The 18,081-nt window shown below is 56.7% G+C and overlaps 1 protein-coding gene and 1 long non-coding RNA gene across 5 annotated transcripts; one reads left to right on the forward strand and one right to left on the reverse strand.

Annotated features, from left to right (window-relative positions):
- Positions 1-86: 86 nt before the first annotated feature.
- RNF207 (ring finger protein 207) lies at positions 87-14,754 on the reverse strand. Of its 2 annotated transcripts, XM_055262165.2 has the most exons (18): positions 14,550-14,754; positions 14,126-14,316; positions 13,351-13,483; positions 11,818-11,962; positions 11,647-11,728; positions 11,500-11,575; positions 11,304-11,429; positions 10,875-10,921; positions 10,555-10,627; positions 10,416-10,484; positions 9,917-9,985; positions 9,738-9,835; positions 8,798-8,984; positions 8,438-8,623; positions 8,120-8,171; positions 7,672-7,789; positions 2,502-2,582; positions 87-1,635 (listed from the first exon to the last, which is right to left on the reverse strand). In XM_055262165.2, the coding sequence occupies exons 2-18, from the start codon at positions 14,314-14,316 to the stop codon at positions 1,464-1,466; spliced, it is 1,905 nt and encodes a 634-aa protein (XP_055118140.1). In that variant the 5' UTR covers positions 14,550-14,754; the 3' UTR covers positions 87-1,463. The 2 variants fall into 2 exon arrangements, with proteins under 2 accessions (XP_055118140.1, XP_055118141.1); XM_055262166.1 differs by lacking the exons at positions 10,555-10,627; positions 11,500-11,575; positions 11,647-11,728; positions 14,550-14,754 and having other exon boundaries at positions 14,126-14,541.
- Positions 11,476-16,037, forward strand: LOC129472496 (uncharacterized). 3 transcript variants are annotated; one of them, XR_010118968.1, is made up of 5 exons: positions 11,476-11,708; positions 11,943-12,135; positions 13,369-13,499; positions 15,454-15,661; positions 15,885-16,037. It is a non-coding gene; the product is annotated as an uncharacterized lncRNA (long non-coding RNA). The 3 variants fall into 3 exon arrangements; XR_008653959.2 differs by having other exon boundaries at positions 11,477-11,708; positions 12,096-12,162; XR_010118969.1 differs by lacking the exon at positions 11,943-12,135 and adding an exon at positions 12,136-12,162 and having other exon boundaries at positions 11,478-11,708.
- The last annotated feature ends 2,044 nt before the right edge of the window (positions 16,038-18,081 follow it).

Genomic DNA, 18,081 nt, shown 5'->3' on the forward strand with positions numbered 1-18,081 from the left:
ACTGAATCAAGCTGAATATTTGCTTAAATGTGACTATCTGGGCATCATTTCCCCACAAAAACTTTTAAAATTTTCGGTCACGTGGGTTACTTTTTAAAAAGCATTTATTAAGCTCCTCTAAATGAAAAGGGTACTGTGGAGAAATGGAAAACTGGGAAAAAACTACTAGAAAAAAGGTTGCTGTCACCCAGTGCTTTGCTATCAACGGAAGGCGGACTCAGGAAGGCTGCAGGAGTTTGGGAAAGCAGCGAAGCTGAGACTGAGACCATCTGCCACATAAGCTGGCCAGGTGCTAACCCCTGGCTTTAGGAGCTCTGCCCTTGCTGGAAAGGGAGAGAGGCTGGAGCAAAGGTTCCTCATCCTTCCATGAGTCACTGCTCAGATTACTGGGTGGAACTTTCCAGTAGCACCAGGTTAACAGTGGGACTGTAATTCCGGAGATACTGGATTCCTTCGCGACAGGGCAGGTGCTACTCAGTGGTGGAGTCTTGGTACGTAAAACTGGCATACCTGACAGACCACACTCTGCCCAGCACAGGGCCTGGCACACACATGCTCGGTGCGTACGTGTGGAACTAGCGAGGGATTTCTTGCTGGATTGTCACTCCCTGATGTTTTCCATGTGGACTGGGAGTCATCCCAAGCTACTGTGACAAGGATGAAGACTTCATGCCATGCAAACACGGGGAAAATCAAAACTGCCCAAGCCAAAGGATCTGAAATTATGGCCTGTCAGAGCTTCTGGGTTTTACTATTGAGAAATGATTACCTTTTAAAGAAATAACTGGCCTGGCACGGTGGCTCACCCCTGTAATCCCAGCATTTTGGAAGGCCGAGGTGGGTGGATCACCTGAGGTTGGGAGTTAGAGACCAGCCTCACCAACATGGAGAAACCCCCTCTACTAAAGATACAAAACATTAGCCGGGTGTGGTGGCGCATGCCTGTAATCCCAGCTACTCGGGAGGCTGAGGCAGGAGAATCGCTTGAACCCGGGAGATGGAGGTTGCGGTGAGCCAGAGATTGCGCCATTGCAGCCTGGGCAACAAAGAGTGAAATTCTGTCTTATAAAAAAAAAAAAAAACATTGGCCAGGCACGGTGACTCACCCCTGTAATCCCAGCACTTTGGGAGGCTGAGGCAGGTGGATCACCTGAGGTCTGGAGTTTGAGACCAGCCTGGCCAACATAGTGAAACCCCATCTCTACTAAAAATACAAAAAATTAGCCGGGCGTGGTGGCAGGCGCCTGTAATTTCAGCTACTCGGGAGGCTGAGACAGGAGAATTGCTTGAACCCAGGAGGCAGAGGTTGTGGTAAGCCGAGATCGCACCATTACACTCCCGCCTGGGCAACAAAGAGCGAAACTCCGTCTCAAAAAATAAACCATCATGGGAACAACCTTCTCTCCAGTGTCCCAGTCTTGTGCCTGCTCTAAGAGTCTGACCCTGGGGACTGGTCCCATTTGCTAAGTCGGGTGTTCCCTCCATGTGGGGACATCGCCCCCATTTTTCTGTTTGGATCTGTGATGATCCTTATTTTTCAGTAGAGGCTCTTCCGAGAGGCTGTTTGGAGCCCAGCTGTTTCCTTTAGGTTCTGATGTCTTCTCTCTCTTTTCCGGGACACTTCCTGGATTATTCCTAAAGGGACAGCCTCATGTAAGCCCAGCCCACTCCCCCATTTCACCGTATCCCTGCACTAAAATCCACTCGGGCCAAAGCTCTCAGAATGGAACGTCTTCCTGGAAGGCCTGAGTGAGTGAGAACCAGGAAGGCTCTGTCTCCAAAAGGGTCTTGTCTACTTCTGAGTAGGAGCCCGTCCCCAGGGGATGGCTGTGAGTTGCTGAACCATCAGGCTGTGCCAGTGGTTTCTGGTGACATTGCATTTTGAATTTGGAAGCATCTGAGCTAATAAATGGCGGCTGTGCAGGGGAGGCTGGGGCCAGACTGCTCTGTCACCAGCCACGCTGTGACTCTGGCCACTTAGCAACCCTCTGCACACCCCTAGGCTCTTTCGGTTCTGATTCTACAGTGCTGTCCTCTGCCCTGTGACTGAGTACGTTTTCCTGAAAGCAAAATACACAAAGATCAGCCTGTGACTGTGTCGTAGGTGTTACTGCACAGCCGTCTCTTCCTCTGGCAGGTATTGGGGCACACGCTGTGGCTCCGGGGAACAGTCCTCGGTCACTTTCTCATTTCAGTGACCCGAGTCCCCTAGCATAAGCACGTGCAGCTCCCAGTGGTGAAAGTGGATGCAGGCAGCAGCCACGGCTGTTTATAATGGTAAAATGGGGTCTTGTCTATCAAAGTAACACCTGTTTTATCTATGAGGTCATTTGTAAGTTACTCATCCGGGCTGAGAGCCTCTCTGACCCCTTGTTTTACAAAGAGGCCCAGCCAGGCCCCCAGAGCTGGGGCCAAAGGGGAAAAGCCTGGAGTTTCCTTTGTCCTGTTGGCCTCAGAAGCCACATCGCGTGCACACTCTCCAGTGCAGAGACTTGCTTTACCTGGCTGAGGCTGCGCTGTTCCTGCTGTCGTTGTGCGTGTTTTGTAGACTGTCTGACTGCTCATCCACGGGTGCCTGAAACCTGGCAAGAGAGTGGGCACCAGAATCTCAAGGGAACAGAGCCAGCTGCTGCATGGCCTTAAGCTCAGAAACCTCAGAACCAAACTCTGCCACCACTCAGGCACCCATCTAGCATTTCATTCTTTTGCTCCTCAAATATTTACTAAGGTCCAGTGGTTGGCAAGGGCCAGGCCTGCATAGTGTGCAGGAGAGGCCAGGCCCTGCCATCATGGAAGCCGTGTGCTGGTCGGGGCAGACACGCTGAGGGAGGGAAGGGTGTGTGGTGCAGGGCGCCAGGCAGACCTGCTTTAATCCAGGTGGAGTGGGGAAGGCCTCTGCTGACATTCATCCAAGCTGGGGCCCGACTGAGGGTCTGTGAATACTCCAGGCAGAGGCCCAGAAGTTGGACCAGTCTAGCTTTTTTGGGGAACTGAAAGGGCACTGTGACCAGGGTGTTATGAGGGGCGGACACGGTCACAGGTACACAGGGAAGGTCCCCAAGAGAGCTGTCCAGCCCCGCTGTGATGGGAATTGTAGGCTTCTAAAGGACTCCTGGCTTCATGGCGGCTGGAGGGGTAGGAGGGTTGGCCATGATGATTTGGATTCAGGGGAGCAACAGAGACCAAAGCGGGTAGATTGAGGCAGGGACAGTAGAGCCAGCAGGACTTGGGGGTGGGTTGGAAATGAAGTGGGTGAAAGGAATCCAGGCTTTCTCCCAGGCTTTTCACCTGAGTGAATGTGGTGCTATTCACTGAGATGGGGAGATGGGAAATGCATGTCTGCTGGAGGACGTCCAGCATTCTGGCCACCGCTGAACTCGCGGTGCCTGTAGACATCCAGGTAGGGCTGTCCAGGAAGGGGGGCAGTGGGAGATGAATCTGGAGCTCTGGTGAGCACTGTGCTGAAGCAGGAGCTGGGGGTCTGCATCATGATGGGGTTTTAAAGCCAGGGACTGGATGAGGTCTCCCAAGGAGCATAGGCTGTGGAGAATGCCTAAGGCTGATCCCTGGGGAAAAACATATCTGGGCACTGAGCTGAGGAGGCAGAGCCAGCCAGAGACCAGGAAGGAATGGCTGGAGGCTGGTGGGAGCATGGGAGCGCGGCATGGCTAGGCATGGTCACGCCTATAATCCCAGCATTTTGGAAGGCTGAGGTGGGAGGATCACTTAGCCCAGGAGTTTGAGACCAGCCTTGGCAACATAGCACAACCCCATCTCTACAAAAACTATAAAAATTAGCCGGGCATGGTGGCACATGCCTATAGTCACAGCTACCCAGGAGGCTGAGGTGGGAGGATTGATTGAGCCTGGGAGATCGAGGCTGCAGTGAGCGGTGATTGAGCCACTGCACTCCAGCCTGGACAGCAGAGCAAGACCCTGTCTTTAAAAAGTAAATAAATAAATAAAGCCCGGTGTGGTGGCTCACGCCTGTAATCCCAGCACTTTGGGAGGCCAAGGTGGGCGGATCACGAGGTCAGGAGATTGAGACCATCCTGGCTAACATGGTGAAACCCCGTCTCTACTAAAAACTAAAAAAAAAAATCAGCCGGGTGTGGTGGCACATGCCTGTAGTCCCAGCTACTCAGGAGGGCGAGACAGGAGAATCGCTTGAACCCGGCAGGTGGAGGTTGCAGTGAGAGAAGATCGCGCCACTGCACTCCAGCTTGGGTGACAAAGTGAGACTCGGTCTCAGAAAAAAAAAAAAAAGATGAATATGGTGATGCTCATGAGTGCTGCTGAGAGGCCAAGGGAGGTGGCCTGGACCTACGGGAGGGCTCGCTGCGACTGGAGCAAGAGCAGACTTGGTGGATGAATGGACTCGCAGACCTGGAGTGAAGTGGGTCGAGGGAGCAACTGCAGTCATCCACAAAGTGGCTGCTCTGAAGAGGAGCAGAGCCGGCCCCACCTTGCCCCAAACCTCCAGGAGTTGGGCTCCAGCCTCAGCTTATTTCTGCAGAGGCAGAATATGGCTTGGTACATTCATGGTGTGAACAAGCCCGTGTGGGTAGCACCCAGGACACTGTCCCCACCCAGAAGCCCCCTTCATGTCCCCTTCCAGTCTTCCAGGTGACTGCCAAGATCCCTCTCCTGCTGCAGCCGAAGGCTGAGGGGTTAGTTCTGAGAGGGCACCACACACACACGAGAACTATATTGAAACCAGAAAACCCAGTGTGCATACAGATGCTCCACAGACAGACCTCCCAGGAAGGACTGGAAAGGGATCTAAAACTGACCTTGGGGCATTCCATAAAAGCAAGAGCCCACCCACCCTGATCCCCTCCAAGGAAGTACCACCCTTGTGCTCAGAGCTTCCAATCTGCCTCATGGCTCTAGCGCTGCCCCACTCCCTATATGAGCAGATACTCAAGGGTGACCTGACATCTGAGAAAAACCTTCAGCCTGGAAGATAGAAACCTACACAAGCTTAGAGGGTGTGGTGGCGCACACCTGTAATCCCAGCTACTCTGGAGGCTGAGGCAGGAGAATCGATTGAACCTGGGAGGTGGAGGCTGCAGTGAGAGCTGAAATGGCACCATTGCACTCCAGCCTGGGTGACAGAGTGAGACTGTCTCAAACAAAGACCTTCACAAGCAAAAAGCAATTGGGAGGAAACACTTCAGGGAGAAAATTTCCAAAAGGAAAAAATAAACTATTGGCCTCAGAGGGGTAAGATATTGTGTCCATGAAACAACAGGATGTCATCAAAAGAAACGGGGTACAGAAAGAGCTGTTGGAAATGCAAAACAAGATAGCAGAAATGAACTACTTAATGGAAGATAAAGAGGCTTGGCACGGTGGCTCACGCCTGTCATCCCAGCACTTTGGGAGGCTGAGGTGGGAGGATCACTTGAGCCCAGGAATTTCAAAACCAGCTTTGGCAACATGGCAAGACCCCATCTCAAAAAAAAAAAAAAAAAAAGGGCCAGGCGTGGTGGCTCACGCCTGTAATCCCAGCACTTTGGGAGGCTGAGGCGGGCAGATCACCTGAGATCAGGAGTTCAAGACCAGCCTGACCAACATGGAGAAACCCCGTCTCCACTAAAAATACAAAATTAGCCAGGCGTGGTGGCACATGCCTGTAATCCCACCCACTCGGCAGGCTGAGGCAGGAGAATGGCTTGAACCAAGTAGGCGGAGGTTGTGGTTAGCCAAGATCGCGTCATTGCACTCCAGCCTGGGCAACAAAAGTGAAACTCCATCCAAAAAAAAAAAAAAGGAAATAGGACAGAAAAGGTGTATTAGACGGCCAGCCCAGGGGAGCCAATATCCAACAATAGGAATTCCAAAAAAAGAAAGTGAAGAAATCAACAAATTGAAAAAGAGGCCGGGTGGGGTGGCTCATGCCTATAATCCCAGCACTTTGGGAGGGTGAGGCGGGCAGATCACGAGGTCAGGTAATCGAGACCATCCTGGCCAACACGGTGAAACCTCCGTCTCTACTAAAATACAAAAAATTAGCCAGGTGTGGTGGTGCACATCTGTAGTCCCAGCTACTTGGGAGGCTGAGGCAGGAGAATGGCTTGAACCCAGGGGGCGGAGGTTGCAGTGAGCCGAGATCATGCCACTGCACTCCAGCCTGGTAACAGAGCGAGACTCTGTCTCAAAAAAAAAAAAAAAAAAAAGAAAAGAAATATTCCAGCCTGGCCAACTTGGCAAAACTCCATCTCTACTAAAAATACAAAAATTAGCCAGGCATGTTGGCACGCACCTGTAATCCCAGCTACTTGGGAGGCTGAGGCAGGAGAATCAGTTGAACCCGGGAGGCGGAGGTTGCAGTGAGCCAAGATCGCGCCACTGCACTCCAGCCTCGGCGACAGAGCGAGACTCCATCTCAAAAAGAAAAAAAAATTTGCCAAAACTGAAGACCATGAATTTTCAGATTGAAAGAGTCTGCCAGTATCCAACCTAATGGATGGAAATAGACTCTCACCAAAGTGAAATCTCAGAACACTCGGAGCAAAGAGAAGATTCTACAAGTTTCCACAGAGAATTAGTAGGTCGCATTACAAGGGTTAGGAGTCTGAGTGCCTTTAGACTTCATGAACAACAACCATGGAAGCTAGAAGATAAGAGAGCGAGAGAGCGATGCCTTTGAAGGAGAATCTTTCCAATCTAGAATTTCCTACCTAGAATTTGATACCCAGTTAAGCTGTCAAGTGCGAAGCTAGAATGGCGACATTGTCAGACCCATGCCATCCCAAACACGCACCTCCTTTGCACTCTTAAGAAGTTATCAGGAAGTGGGCTCCCCCAAAACCTGACAGGCACTTCACCACAAGGGTGGTGAAGGGAGAGCCCAGGCTCCAGCCATTCCCTAGACCTACAGGGCAACCAGTCTACCCTGGGGCCCAGCGACTCAGAGATGGGAACAGCGAAGACTTGCCACCAAGATCCCTTTGCCACTGGAACCTGAGTACAGTTCTGAGAGAGCCTGGTCAGGACCCTGCACAGACTTGGCTTGTCTTACATTGATGAAGTTCCTGCCCTCTCCTCCACGTCCTGCTGCCTGGATCAGCCCAGCAGGACCCTCGTGACACCCTTAGGAAGTGCCTTCTGCTTTGACCTACTCCTCAGGGTTGGAGGGACCAACTCTGAGCCTAAAAGCAGAAACTCAGAGCAGCCCACTCACTGTGACCACGCTTTTGCAAATGTCCGGCACCTGATCCGCCCAGATACCCCAACTGAACCCTCATGACCTGGCCAGCTGACTTCCCTGAACAGGGTCCTGTGGGTGTGGCACCTTTCCCAGCATTTTTTTTTTTTTTTTGAGACAAGGTCTCACTGTGTCGCCCAGGCTGTAATGCAGTGGTGTGATCTCAGCTCACTGCAACGTCTGCCTCTACCTCCCAGGTTCAAGCGATTCTCGTGCCTCAGCCTCCCCAGTAGCTGGGATTACAGGCATGAGCCACCATTCATGGCTTGATTTTTGTATTTTTAGTAGAGATGGGGGTTCCACCATGTTGGCCAGGCTGGTCTGGAACTGCTGACCTCAGGTGATCCGCCCACCTCAGCCTCCCAAAGTGCTAGGATTACAGGCTTGAGCCACCGCACCCAGACCCCATGCACATTCTGAAGAGTCTCAGTGGCCCTGGGAACACCCCTTGGCCTCACCTGGGCTCCAGCCGCTCCTTCACCTTGGCAATGGAGCAGACGTAGGGCGTGATCTGCTTGGTGATGGTGGTCAGGTAGGCATTCTCCTGCCTCAGCTGGAGAAGGTCATGGAGCTGGGCTGTGGGGCCAAGGCCAGAGCATGGGGTCTTAATCCTGAAGCACCTGACTTCAGGTTTTTACTCAAGCCAGGCACCATGTAAATATCCCGACCATTTCCATGATGACCTCTAATTAAAGAGGGAGGCACTTGGTGGGGGCATTGTACTCGATGAATCCTGACCTCACACGCATCATTTGAGGCCAGTTAGCAGCTGGGAGGTACGGTCAAGTGCTAAGGGGAAATGTGGGGATTTGCATCTGGTTAGTGGCCAACTCTGACGTCCTCCTCTGCTAGCATGTGGGTTAGCTCGGGGACAGGGGGTTCATTCAGCAGCCAACTGCCTGGAACCTTCATAAATCTCCTGCTCATTAGCCACTCGCTGATAGGATTCCTCCCAAATCTGAAAGAGAAAAGCTGGACGTTGGATGTGGTAGTGAGCTGGAATTTACAGTGGTGGCATTGCTATCTCTAGCCACTTGGATCGACAAAGCACCCCCCAGCCAGGTCCACGTGGTTCCAAGCAGCAAAGACTCCCAGGTTCCAGACCCTGCCACATGAGGGTCCCGTGGGGCACAGGCCAGGTCCTCTTTCCCCCCTTACTGTCTTGGGGTAGCCCAGGTGTCCCCTGACAGGTGGGGCTGGAGTTAGAGTCCTTGGGAGGGTTACCTCCTGGAAGACGACCCTCATGCCCTCTAAGGAGGCGTGCTCCGAGGCGATCTGCACGTCCAGTTGCAGGGACTTGCGCAGGACGTCTCCCATGATCTCCGCCTTGATGAGCGAGTGGTGCTTGGTGAGGTCTCGGTGCAGCTCCTGTACCTGGTCCTTTAGGCTCTGCATCTCCGCCTGCAGGTGCTGCACAGAGGCTGTGTGAGAGCGTGGATCACCCTAGGCTGTTTTTACTGCCAGGGCTTCGGTGGAGGAATGGCTCCCAGGTTCAGCAGCTGGGACAACTCGATTTCCCTGAGCGTACCTTGGTGAGGAGTGGGTTAGGACATTTCCCCCCACCGCAGATCCCTGCCCCCTCACCCGGTAGGAGTCCTCGTAGTGGCGGCAGTGCTCTGTGAAGGGCATGTTCTCACCCTCTGCCAGCAGCACCTTGGTGCTGATGGACCGGTGCAGCGTGGGCTTTTGGACGGGTGACCCCGAAATCTTTCCTACTGGGGAGGGGCAGTGGGGCCCCATCAGCACCTTGGGGCCTAAGCCCCCTGCCAGCCTGGGGAGAGAGCCAGTGTGGATGCAAGGGGGTGGGGAAGTCTGCCCCTCCCCCAGCCTCCCAGGGCAGCCCCCTGGACTGCTCGGGGATCTCACAGCCCTCTCCACCACCTGGAGCACAGCAGGGCCACCAGGAGCTCTGAAAAGCCTGAGGCAAGGCCTCACCCGGACATCCACATCTATTTTCTAAGTCCCTGGAGTGGGTTCCAGGGTGTGGGGCCAAGAGCAAGTCCATTGGAATGCAGCCGGGGCTAGGACCGAGTGAGTGGTGTGTTTGCTTCTATGCTGGACAGAGGAAGCGTAGGCCCAGTCTCTCTTGGTCTTTGGGGCCCCTGGGCACACACATGCTGTTTCAGCATTTCTCCTAACTCATCCCCAGATGAGTCCAGGAATCAGGCCCCCTGACTTCAGGCCACCTAGGTGGCAGTCAGCCCAGCCCCAGGCGCCCCACCCCAGGGGAGGCTGCAGTGGCAGTTGGTGGCCTGTGGCCTGAGTCCTCCCCTCCTCCTTTAGCCGAGCTCTGAGCCAGGTCTGCCACGGACTTCAGGTCCAGGGCTTCCTGCTCCCTTACTTAGTGGACTCACCCTGGCCATCCCCTGTGCCCAGACACTCTGCTGGGAGGGTGGCGAGCTAAGGACGGAGGAAGGAAGGGTGGCACCTGGCTTTTCCCTGGCGATCTGGCCCCTCAGCGCCCACCCTCCCCCACACCCCAGTGTCGGGGACCTTGTGCCTGGCCTCCCCAGTTGCTGCTCACGTGTTAGCACCACTTGTAGCAGCTGCCACCCGACGTGGCCCCAGCAGCAGCAGCGGCTCCAGGCAGCGCGCAAATTCAGCTCGGTGGTCACTGGCAATCTGGGCAGTGGGATGGGGTCATAAGGTGGCCTCCACTGCCCTGCGGGGACCCCACCCTGGCCCACCCAGGCCACTGCACACCTTGCTGCTCTGCAAAGGCCTCAGGTGGTGCGGCCGTGTGACGATGCCCTGCAGCCTCTCCATCAGCTCCTGTGGCAGCGAGGAGGGCCTCAGGCCGGTGGAGGTGTGGCAGCCGGGGGCAGGAAGAGGGGAGATGGAGGCGGAGCACATCTGTCTTTGGCACTTGACTTGGTGTCCCTTAGTGGCGCCAGCCCTCTTCTGGGACTCACCCGGACAAACCCCCACCCCATCCCCAAATCCACAGGAGAGGGGGTGGCTGGACTCCAGTGGTCACTCCGCCCCATGGGGGACCAGAGGCTCATGCCCCCTTCCTGGCTTCACTGTCCTTGTAACAGTAGCCCTAACATGTTTGCAGATGATGGAGTTGGGAGGGGGTCAGCCCCGAGACCCCCGGTCCAGGCTCCAGGTGACAGACTGCCCAGCCCTGAGTTGGTGGCTTTGGTCTGCAGGGTGGGCTCCTGGAGGGGAGGGGGCACCTGCAGGAGCAGAGGAGACTCACATAGCCCAGGTCCAGGAACTCAGCCTTGTTGGCCAAGCTGAGGAAGGAGGAGCAGATGACCAGGTGGACCTGGGGGAGGGGACGCTGCTCAGTGCTGGCCGGGGAGGAGGGACCCACCCGCACCCCCAGCTCTCTGTACCTGCAGCGTGGGCAGCAAGGTGGCCAAGTGAGAGAGCTGCTCCTTGAAGGCCTTGTCCTTCTCCTCATATTGGCTGGGGGAGGGGGGCTGCCTGGTCTCCAGGGGGCCATGAGCAGGGCTGGGCAGTTCCATTCCCCCCGCCAGCTTCGCATGTCCATCCCTGAACCCCTTCTCTGCACCCTGAGCCATGCTGCCCTCCTTAGCTGGGAGGACATTCGGATGTCTTGCTCCTCAGGGTGGGGCAGGGCCTGCCCAGGCTCTGAGCTGAGGGCATGGAGGCCAAGGGGTAAGGGAAGCAAGCCCCCCTCCCCCCAACTCACCTCTGCACAGCCTGCAGCAGCAGCGCTTTCCTCTCTGCCAGCCTGTCCTGGGAGAGATGGCGAGCATGTTCTTGATTTTCGCCCCAGCCCTGCCATCTCCCACCATGCCTACCCCCCCGGACCCCAGCCACCTGCTGGTTACGCTAGGTATCTCTCCAACCTACCAGCCCTGCATCCACTGCCTGAGGGCTTGGGTCCCCTCACCTTAAATGTCACCTTCCCAGGGAAGTCTTTCCTGACCACCTCACATCCTCACCACCAGCCTGGGGCAGGCCCTGGTTTCCCCTCTCAGCTCTCCTAGCAACTCCAGGAGAGTGCTTGGTGCCATGCCTGCTGCCCCACTACACTGGAAATCCAGAAGGGCAAGGGACCAGCCCTGTGTCACCAGTTCCCGGCTGGGTCGTTTATCCCCCAACCCCCACCCCTCACCTGCATGCTGCCGAAGAGGGCGTGGATAGCGTCCTCCTCCTCCGCGGCGCTGTGCCGCACCTCCTCCACCATGGCCTGCAGCAGCGCGATGGCCTCCCGCGTGGCCGTCTGCAGGGCCTTCACGGCCTGGGGACAAGGCGTGGTCAGGCTCGCGAGCGCCGCCGCGCGGCCCCGCGCGCCAGGCCCCTGCGCTCACCAGCACCGCCTGCTCCAGCCGCTCGCAGCCCTGCACGTAAGCCGATTCCAGGTCCACGCAGTGCGCCCGGCTCTCCCTGCAGAAGGCGGCGGGTGAGGCCCGCTCCGGCCGCCCCCAGCCCCCTCCCCTCGAGCCCCCTCTACGCACCCCTGCATGTCGCGGAAGCAGCGGATGCACAACAGCAACTTCTTGTCGGTTGAGAACAAGAGGTAGGGCTCTGCGTGCAGCGCTGCGGGGTCGGCGGGCGGTGGTGAGGGCTCCGGGCAGTGCCCGCCCCGCCCCCATCCCCAAGTCCCCGGCCCCGCAAGCCTCACTCACTGCACTTCTGGGGCGCGTCGCGGCTTCGCTGACCCAGGGCCACGATGTCGTGGCGCGCAAACATGCGTGCTCGGTGCGTCTCGTCGCGGCAGCGCGCGCACAGGGGCTGTCCGCACGTGTTGCAGAAGTACGTGGTCTCCACGTCCTGCGGGCCGAGCGCGGGCTCAGGAGCGCCAGAGCCCGACCGCGGCCAGCGCGGGAACCGCAGCCTCCGCGTATCACTGCGCGTGTTTCTCCCAGCCGTGGCCGGGTGCGCGGCTAAACGCAGCCCTTTCCAGTAATCCAGGCACTTGGCGCTCTGATATACCCGCTTTACAGGTGAGGGCACTGCGGCTAAGAGGCAGGGTGAGTAGGTCCGTGGAGGTGGGTGGGGGACGGGGGGAGAGGGCAGAAGCTGCTTTTATAAAACATTTTACCGAGACCGGGCGCAGTGGCTCACGCCTGTAGTCCCAACAATTTGGGAGGCCAAGGCGGGCGGATCACCTGAGGTCAGGAACTCGAGACCAGCCTGGCCAACATGGCCAAACCCTGTCTCTAATAAAAATACAAAAATTAGCCGGGCATGGTGGCGGGAGCCTGGAGCCCCAGCTCCTCGGGAGGCTAAGGCAGAAGAATCACTTGAACCCGGGAGGCGGAGGTTGCTGTGTGTCAAGTTGGCGCCACTGCACTCCAGCCTGGGCGATAAAGCAAGAATCCGTCTCAAAAAAAAATATATATATATATATTTTTAACCTGCAGCAAAAGGGGTGTGAAGGCCTCTCACGGCCCCCTTGGCACACTCAACAGTGGCCAAAAGGTGGTGTACACCCTGGCCATCTGGAGTCACACTTGGGGGCGTGGGGAGGGGAAGAGCAGTGAGGGCTTTAAGGTTCTCCTCTCCAAGCCAGACCCAGGGCTGGGAGTCCAGGGCTTGGCTTGCAGCCCTGGTATGGACACATGCAATGGCTGACATAACAGGCCCTACCTGCAGTCCCTACCTCCTGCTAATCCTCTCTGTACCTCTGGGTCACACATTGCTCAGCACTTGCCCAGAACGCTGGAGATTTTGCCCCAGTCGGGCCATCCTCCTGGGATTCCCGATACTTTTCCTGGCCTCCGCAGGCCAGAGTCCCTCGTGCCCTTTACAGCCCAGAGGGAACCGCATGCTGTCCCCACCTCCCCTGGGCTATAGCTGCTTCTATGCCACTTGGGTAGCAGAGGCCCTTCAGGGTCGGCCCAGGCCTGCTAACTGGACTGCTCTTCCTGGGCAGGTCCACAACTCCACCCTGAATTGGGGACCAGTGAGCTCTCCCCAGATCGAATGGCCTTAGCCTCTGCCCACTGTCTGGACACTGGCTCAAGTCCCTTGTTCTGGACCTCAGTCTCCCCACCGGTATAATGGGGTTCACATTCGGGGCCAAGGTGCCCTAGGGAGGTGCTGGACAATCCACTGCCAGGTCGTCCTCTGAAGATATGCTCAGTGCATGTGCAAGCATTGGGGACTGTGCAACCTGGTACCCTCTGCTCCTCACCCGCCCTCCCCGCCGCCCCTGCCTGCTCGCTGCACTCCAGGTCACAGTTGGCACAGCGCACCGCCTCCACGCCATCCCCTGAGCTGTCCACCAGGAACTGCAGCAGCCGGTCCACCGGCGGGAGCCCGCTGGGACCCTTCACCACCGTCTGGTGTCTGCAGAGAAGCCCAGGTCACGAGATTCTGACACCCCCTTCCCCAAGGCTCCCCACCCCCACCCCTCACATTCCAGGCTGGAGCTAAAAATAGCTGTGTTGGGAGGTGGGGTGCACCACAGCTCTGGGGTCTGCTATAAATATCACAGCCAGTGCTCACCCTGCCCTGGTCCCTACCTTGCCCAGTCTTGGGCACTCCTGCAGACGGTGGGGTTGGTCCCCTAGTATCAAAAGCAGAAGCTGCCCCTCAGCATCTTCTCAAGGCATTGGGCAAATTAGAGCCACTCCTGGATTCCTTGAGCCCACATAACTGTAACTGTGGTTTTGTGGACCTAAGACTTCTAGGACCCCCAAGCGAATGTCCTGACCAGTGCTGGAGCCCCGCCCTTACCCTCTGACTTTTGATGGGAGGTCTTGGGCCAGTAACTGCAATCTCCAGGCCTCAGTTAAGCTGATCTATAAAATGGGCCGAAGCCTGCAACTTCTGGCCAGGAGAGCTAAGGACTGGGTGCAGCATCTCCCAGTCGTTCTGCCTGAAGTTGGAGCCTTACTCTCCTGGCCCCTGGGTCCCAGCTCGGGCAGAGCCAACCTTGGGCCCCCGGGATGGGGTCTGGGGAGTTTTGGGGAACTTTGGGACACTTACTGGCACAGCGGGCAGGTGAGGCGGCCGTCGGTCGCGCGGCCACGCAGGCAGCCGGCACAGAAGTCGTGGAAGCAGTCCAGAAGACACGGGCGCTCGTACTGCACGTGGCACAGCGGGCACACCAGCGGGTGGATGCTCAGGGCATCCAGGGAGCTCGGGCCCTCCAGGGGCCCGAAGATAGCTCCCGACATCTGCAGCGACAGCGCAAGCGGGCGGCTGGGGCACGCACGGAGCCCCGCTTGAGCTCCCGCGGCCCCTCTGCCCGGGCGCCCGCGCCCTCCCTATCGCGCCTGAACCCGACGGAGCGTCCAGAGGTCATGGAGTGGGGAGCCGCTAGGGCCCGGGTTAGGGCTGGCGCCTGGAGCGCCCCGGCGCAGGGAAAACAGGCAATGAGGACTGGCGAGGGGCAGGGCCCTGTACCTACCCGCTAGGCCGCTTTGCTGGGAGCTACCCGTCCTCCGAGCCTCTCTCCCGCCGTCCAGCGCTCCTAGTGCGGCTCCGGGCCGCGCTCTGAGACCCCGCGCGGTCGCTCTGCGGAGGAGTCGCCGGCCCTGGAAGGTCAGGCCCGCACCGGGCGATGGTTCCAACTCTACGCGGGGCCTCCCTCTGCTGTGGCCTCTCCTGCCTCTCCTCACTCCCACCCTCGGAATTCCCCGCCGGGTGTCCTCTGGGTGACCCGCAGGCGACGCCCCTTCCGGCATCCACCTTCCCCAGGGTGGCTGCTGCCTTGAGGCGCTGCGGGGCCGAACCGACCTCGGCGCTCGCCATCTGCTTTGCGCGCTGGTTCTGGCCCGGCCACTCCACCCCCAGCCCGCGGGGAGGAGAGGCCAGGACGCCAAGGCTCCAGGGACGGTGCCAGGCAAGGGTGCAAGGATCGAACTAGCCCCTGCCCGGGATGACAGAGTCCCGAGCCCCAAGACCAGAGCGCCGCGCAGAGCGGGGCCGGACCTTGGCTGTGGGGTCTTCAAGGGTAGGCCAGGCGCGGTGGCTCACGCCTGTAATCCAGACACTTTGGGAGGCCGAGGCGGGCAGATCGCTTGAGGTCAGGAGCTCGAGACCAGCCTGGCCAACATGGCGAAACCCTGTCTCTACTAAAAATACAAAAATTAGCCAGGCGTGGTGGCGCCCGCCTGTAGTCCCTTCGGGAGGCTGAGGCAGAACTGCTTGAACCCGGGAGGCGGAGGTTGCAGTGAGCCGAGATCGCGCCACTGCACTCCAGCCTGGGCTACGGAGCCAGACTGTCTTTAAAAAAAAAAGTCAGAGTCCAAACCCCACCCCTACCTACCCCGGCTAATCCCCACTCTTCCATCCCATTTGGGTCTGAACAGGTCATCGCAGCCGCATTTCCTCGGCGGCCAATTGGGGGCGTCAGAGAGCAGCGGACGCCCCTCCACCGACTTTCCAGCGCTTGGGAGGCGGAGTGAGACGCCCTGGAATCCCAGCCCTGCCTTTCGTTGGTTGTGAGCTCTTGGCCATGTTACTGACCTCTCAGAGCCTCAGCGCTGGGTTAAAATAGAACTGGTGTCCTGATAATGGGTGAGGCCCCAGTGGAATAACGCACGTGAAATACACATACTGGGCGTCCACTTAATTAAGGCCCCATCCTCATTGCCTGCCAAGTTTCCAAAAGAGGGATGGGTTTAGGTGGGAGGTTGAGAGGGGAGGCTCCTGGCCTTTCCAGCAGTGCCCCGTCTGCCGTCTGGGCCTGGCAGATGCGTGTTGATCCCAGCGTTTTCTCCAGCGTGCCGTCGCTTCCTAGGTCGACGTGATCAGTGAGCTTTCTCCGCCCGTGTTATCCTGAGTGTCCGGAGAGCAGCCCGTTTCTGCCCCTCTTGGGATTACAAAGTCAAGCCTAGAGCCTGACCCACAGTAGTGCCCAATAAAGGCTTAGAAAAAACTCGGAGATATTTGAGCTGTTTTCGTTTTGTTTTATTTAAGACAGGATCTCACTCTGTCGCCCAGGCTGGAGTGCAGTGGCGTGATCATATCTAACTGCAGCCTCGGCTTCCTTCCACCTCAGCCTCCCAAGTAGCTGGGACTACAGCCGCGCACCACCATGCCCGGCTAATTTTTTGTATTTTTAGGAGAGATGGGGTTTCTCCATGTTGGTCAGGCTGGTCTCGAACTCCCGACCTCAGGTTACCTGCCCGCCTCTGCCTCCCAAAGTGCTGGGATTACAGGTGTGAGCCACCACACCAGGCCTTTTTTTTTTTTTTTTTTTTTGTACAAGGGGAGGGAGGGTGGGGAGATATGGGCCAATATTCTATTCTAAGGTGTTTAACTTATATTAACTCATTTAATCTGGAGAACACTCTTAGCAAGTAGAAAATATTACCCCAGAAAGTGGTGGAGCTGGTATACAAAACCGGGTAGGTGCTTTGTTAAAGAATGATGCATTAGTTTCCCAGTAGGAGGTGAGTGCTTCGTTCATCCATTCATTCATGTCTGCATCTGTTCAACTAGTATTTATGGAGCATCTACTATGGGCACATAGAAGGGAACACACCAGCCAAGGTTAGTCAAGTACACAAATAAACAAATAATTACAGGCTGCATTAAATGCTTGGAAGAAAATCATAAGGATGATAGGCCGGGTGCTGTGGCTCACACCTGTAATTCCAGCACTTTGGGAGGCTGAGGTGGGCAGATGACCTGAGGTCAGGAGTTCGAGACCAGCCTGGCCAACATGGTGAAACCCCGTCTGTACTAAAAATACAAAAATTAGCTGGGTACATTGGATCATGCCTGTTATCTCAGCACTTTGGGAGGCTGAGGCGGGTGGATCACGAGGTCAGGAGTTCGAGACCAGCCTGGCCAGCATGGTGAAACCCTGTCTCTACTAAAAGTACAAAAAATTAGCCAGGCATGGTGGCACGCACCTGGAGTCAGTCCTAGCTACTCGGGAGGCTGAGGCAGGAAAATTGCTTGAACCTGGCAGGTGGAGGTTGCAGTGAGCCGAGATCGCACCATTGCACTCCAGCCTGAGTGACAGAGTGAGACCTCTGTCTCAAAAAAAAAAAAAAAGAAAAAGAAAAATTAGCTGGGTGTAGTGGTGCATGCCTGTAATCCCAGCTACTCTTGTGAGGCTGAGGCAGGAGAATCGAGATGGCACCACTGCACTCCTGCCTGGGTGACAGAGTGAGATTCCGCCTAAAAAATTAAATAAATAAATAAGGATGATGCGATGGAGAGCAGTTGGAAGGGGCTTGAGCTGAGGACCACACTAGGTAACCATGAGCAGAGATGGGGAACTGAGCTTACGACCCCCAGAGGATAAGAAATTAAGAAAAACCAGGAAGGCTGGGCGCAGTGGCTCACACCCGTAATCCCAGCACTTTGGGAGGCCAGCGTGGGTGAATCTCTTGAGCCCAGGAGTTCAAGACCAGCTTGGGCAACATAGCAAGACTCCCCCCTCTATAAAAAATACTAAAACTTAGCTGGGCATGGTGGCTCATGCTGTAGTCCCAGCTACTTGAGAGGCTGAGGTGGAAGGATCGCTTGAGCCAGGAGGTTGAGGCTGCAGTGAGCTGTGACTGCACCTCTGCAGTCCCACCTGGGTGGTAGAGTAAGACCCTGTCTCAAAAGAAAAACAAAAAAAGAAAAGCTGAGAAAAGTTGCAAGCAGAGGCAAGGGCAAGTGCAAAGCCCCAGAAATGGGAAGACATTTAGAGACTAGAAGATCAATGTGGGCTGGGCGCGGTGGCTCACGCTTGTAATCCCAGCACTTTGGGAGGCGGAGGGGGGCGGATCACGAGGTCAGGAGATCGAGACCATGGTGAAACCCCGTCTCTACTAAAAATACAAAAAATTAGCTGGGCGTGGTGGCGGGCGCCTGTAGTCCCAGCTACTCGGAGAGGCTGAGGCAGGAGAATGGCGTGAACCCGGGAGGCGGAGCTTGCAGTGAGCCGAGATTGCGCCACTGCACTCCAGCCTGGGCGACAGAGCGAGACTCCGTCT

The sequence above is a fragment of the Symphalangus syndactylus genome, chromosome 22 (genome assembly GCF_028878055.3).
Source record: "Symphalangus syndactylus isolate Jambi chromosome 22, NHGRI_mSymSyn1-v2.1_pri, whole genome shotgun sequence".
NCBI classification, from domain to species: Eukaryota; Metazoa; Chordata; class Mammalia; order Primates; family Hylobatidae; genus Symphalangus; species Symphalangus syndactylus.

Coding starts and splice junctions, on each gene's coding strand:
- RNF207 (XM_055262165.2), bottom strand. CDS start 14,316: ATGTCGGGAGCTATCTTCGGGCCCCTGGAGGGCCCGAGCTCCCTGGAT. Junction 11,430..11,499: donor GGCTGGAGCAGGCGGTGCTG/GTGAGCGCAGGG, acceptor CCTTGTCCCCAG/GCCGTGAAGGCCCTGCAGAC. Junction 8,624..8,797: donor ACTACGAGGACTCCTACCGG/GTGAGGGGGCAG, acceptor GCCTCTGTGCAG/CACCTGCAGGCGGAGATGCA.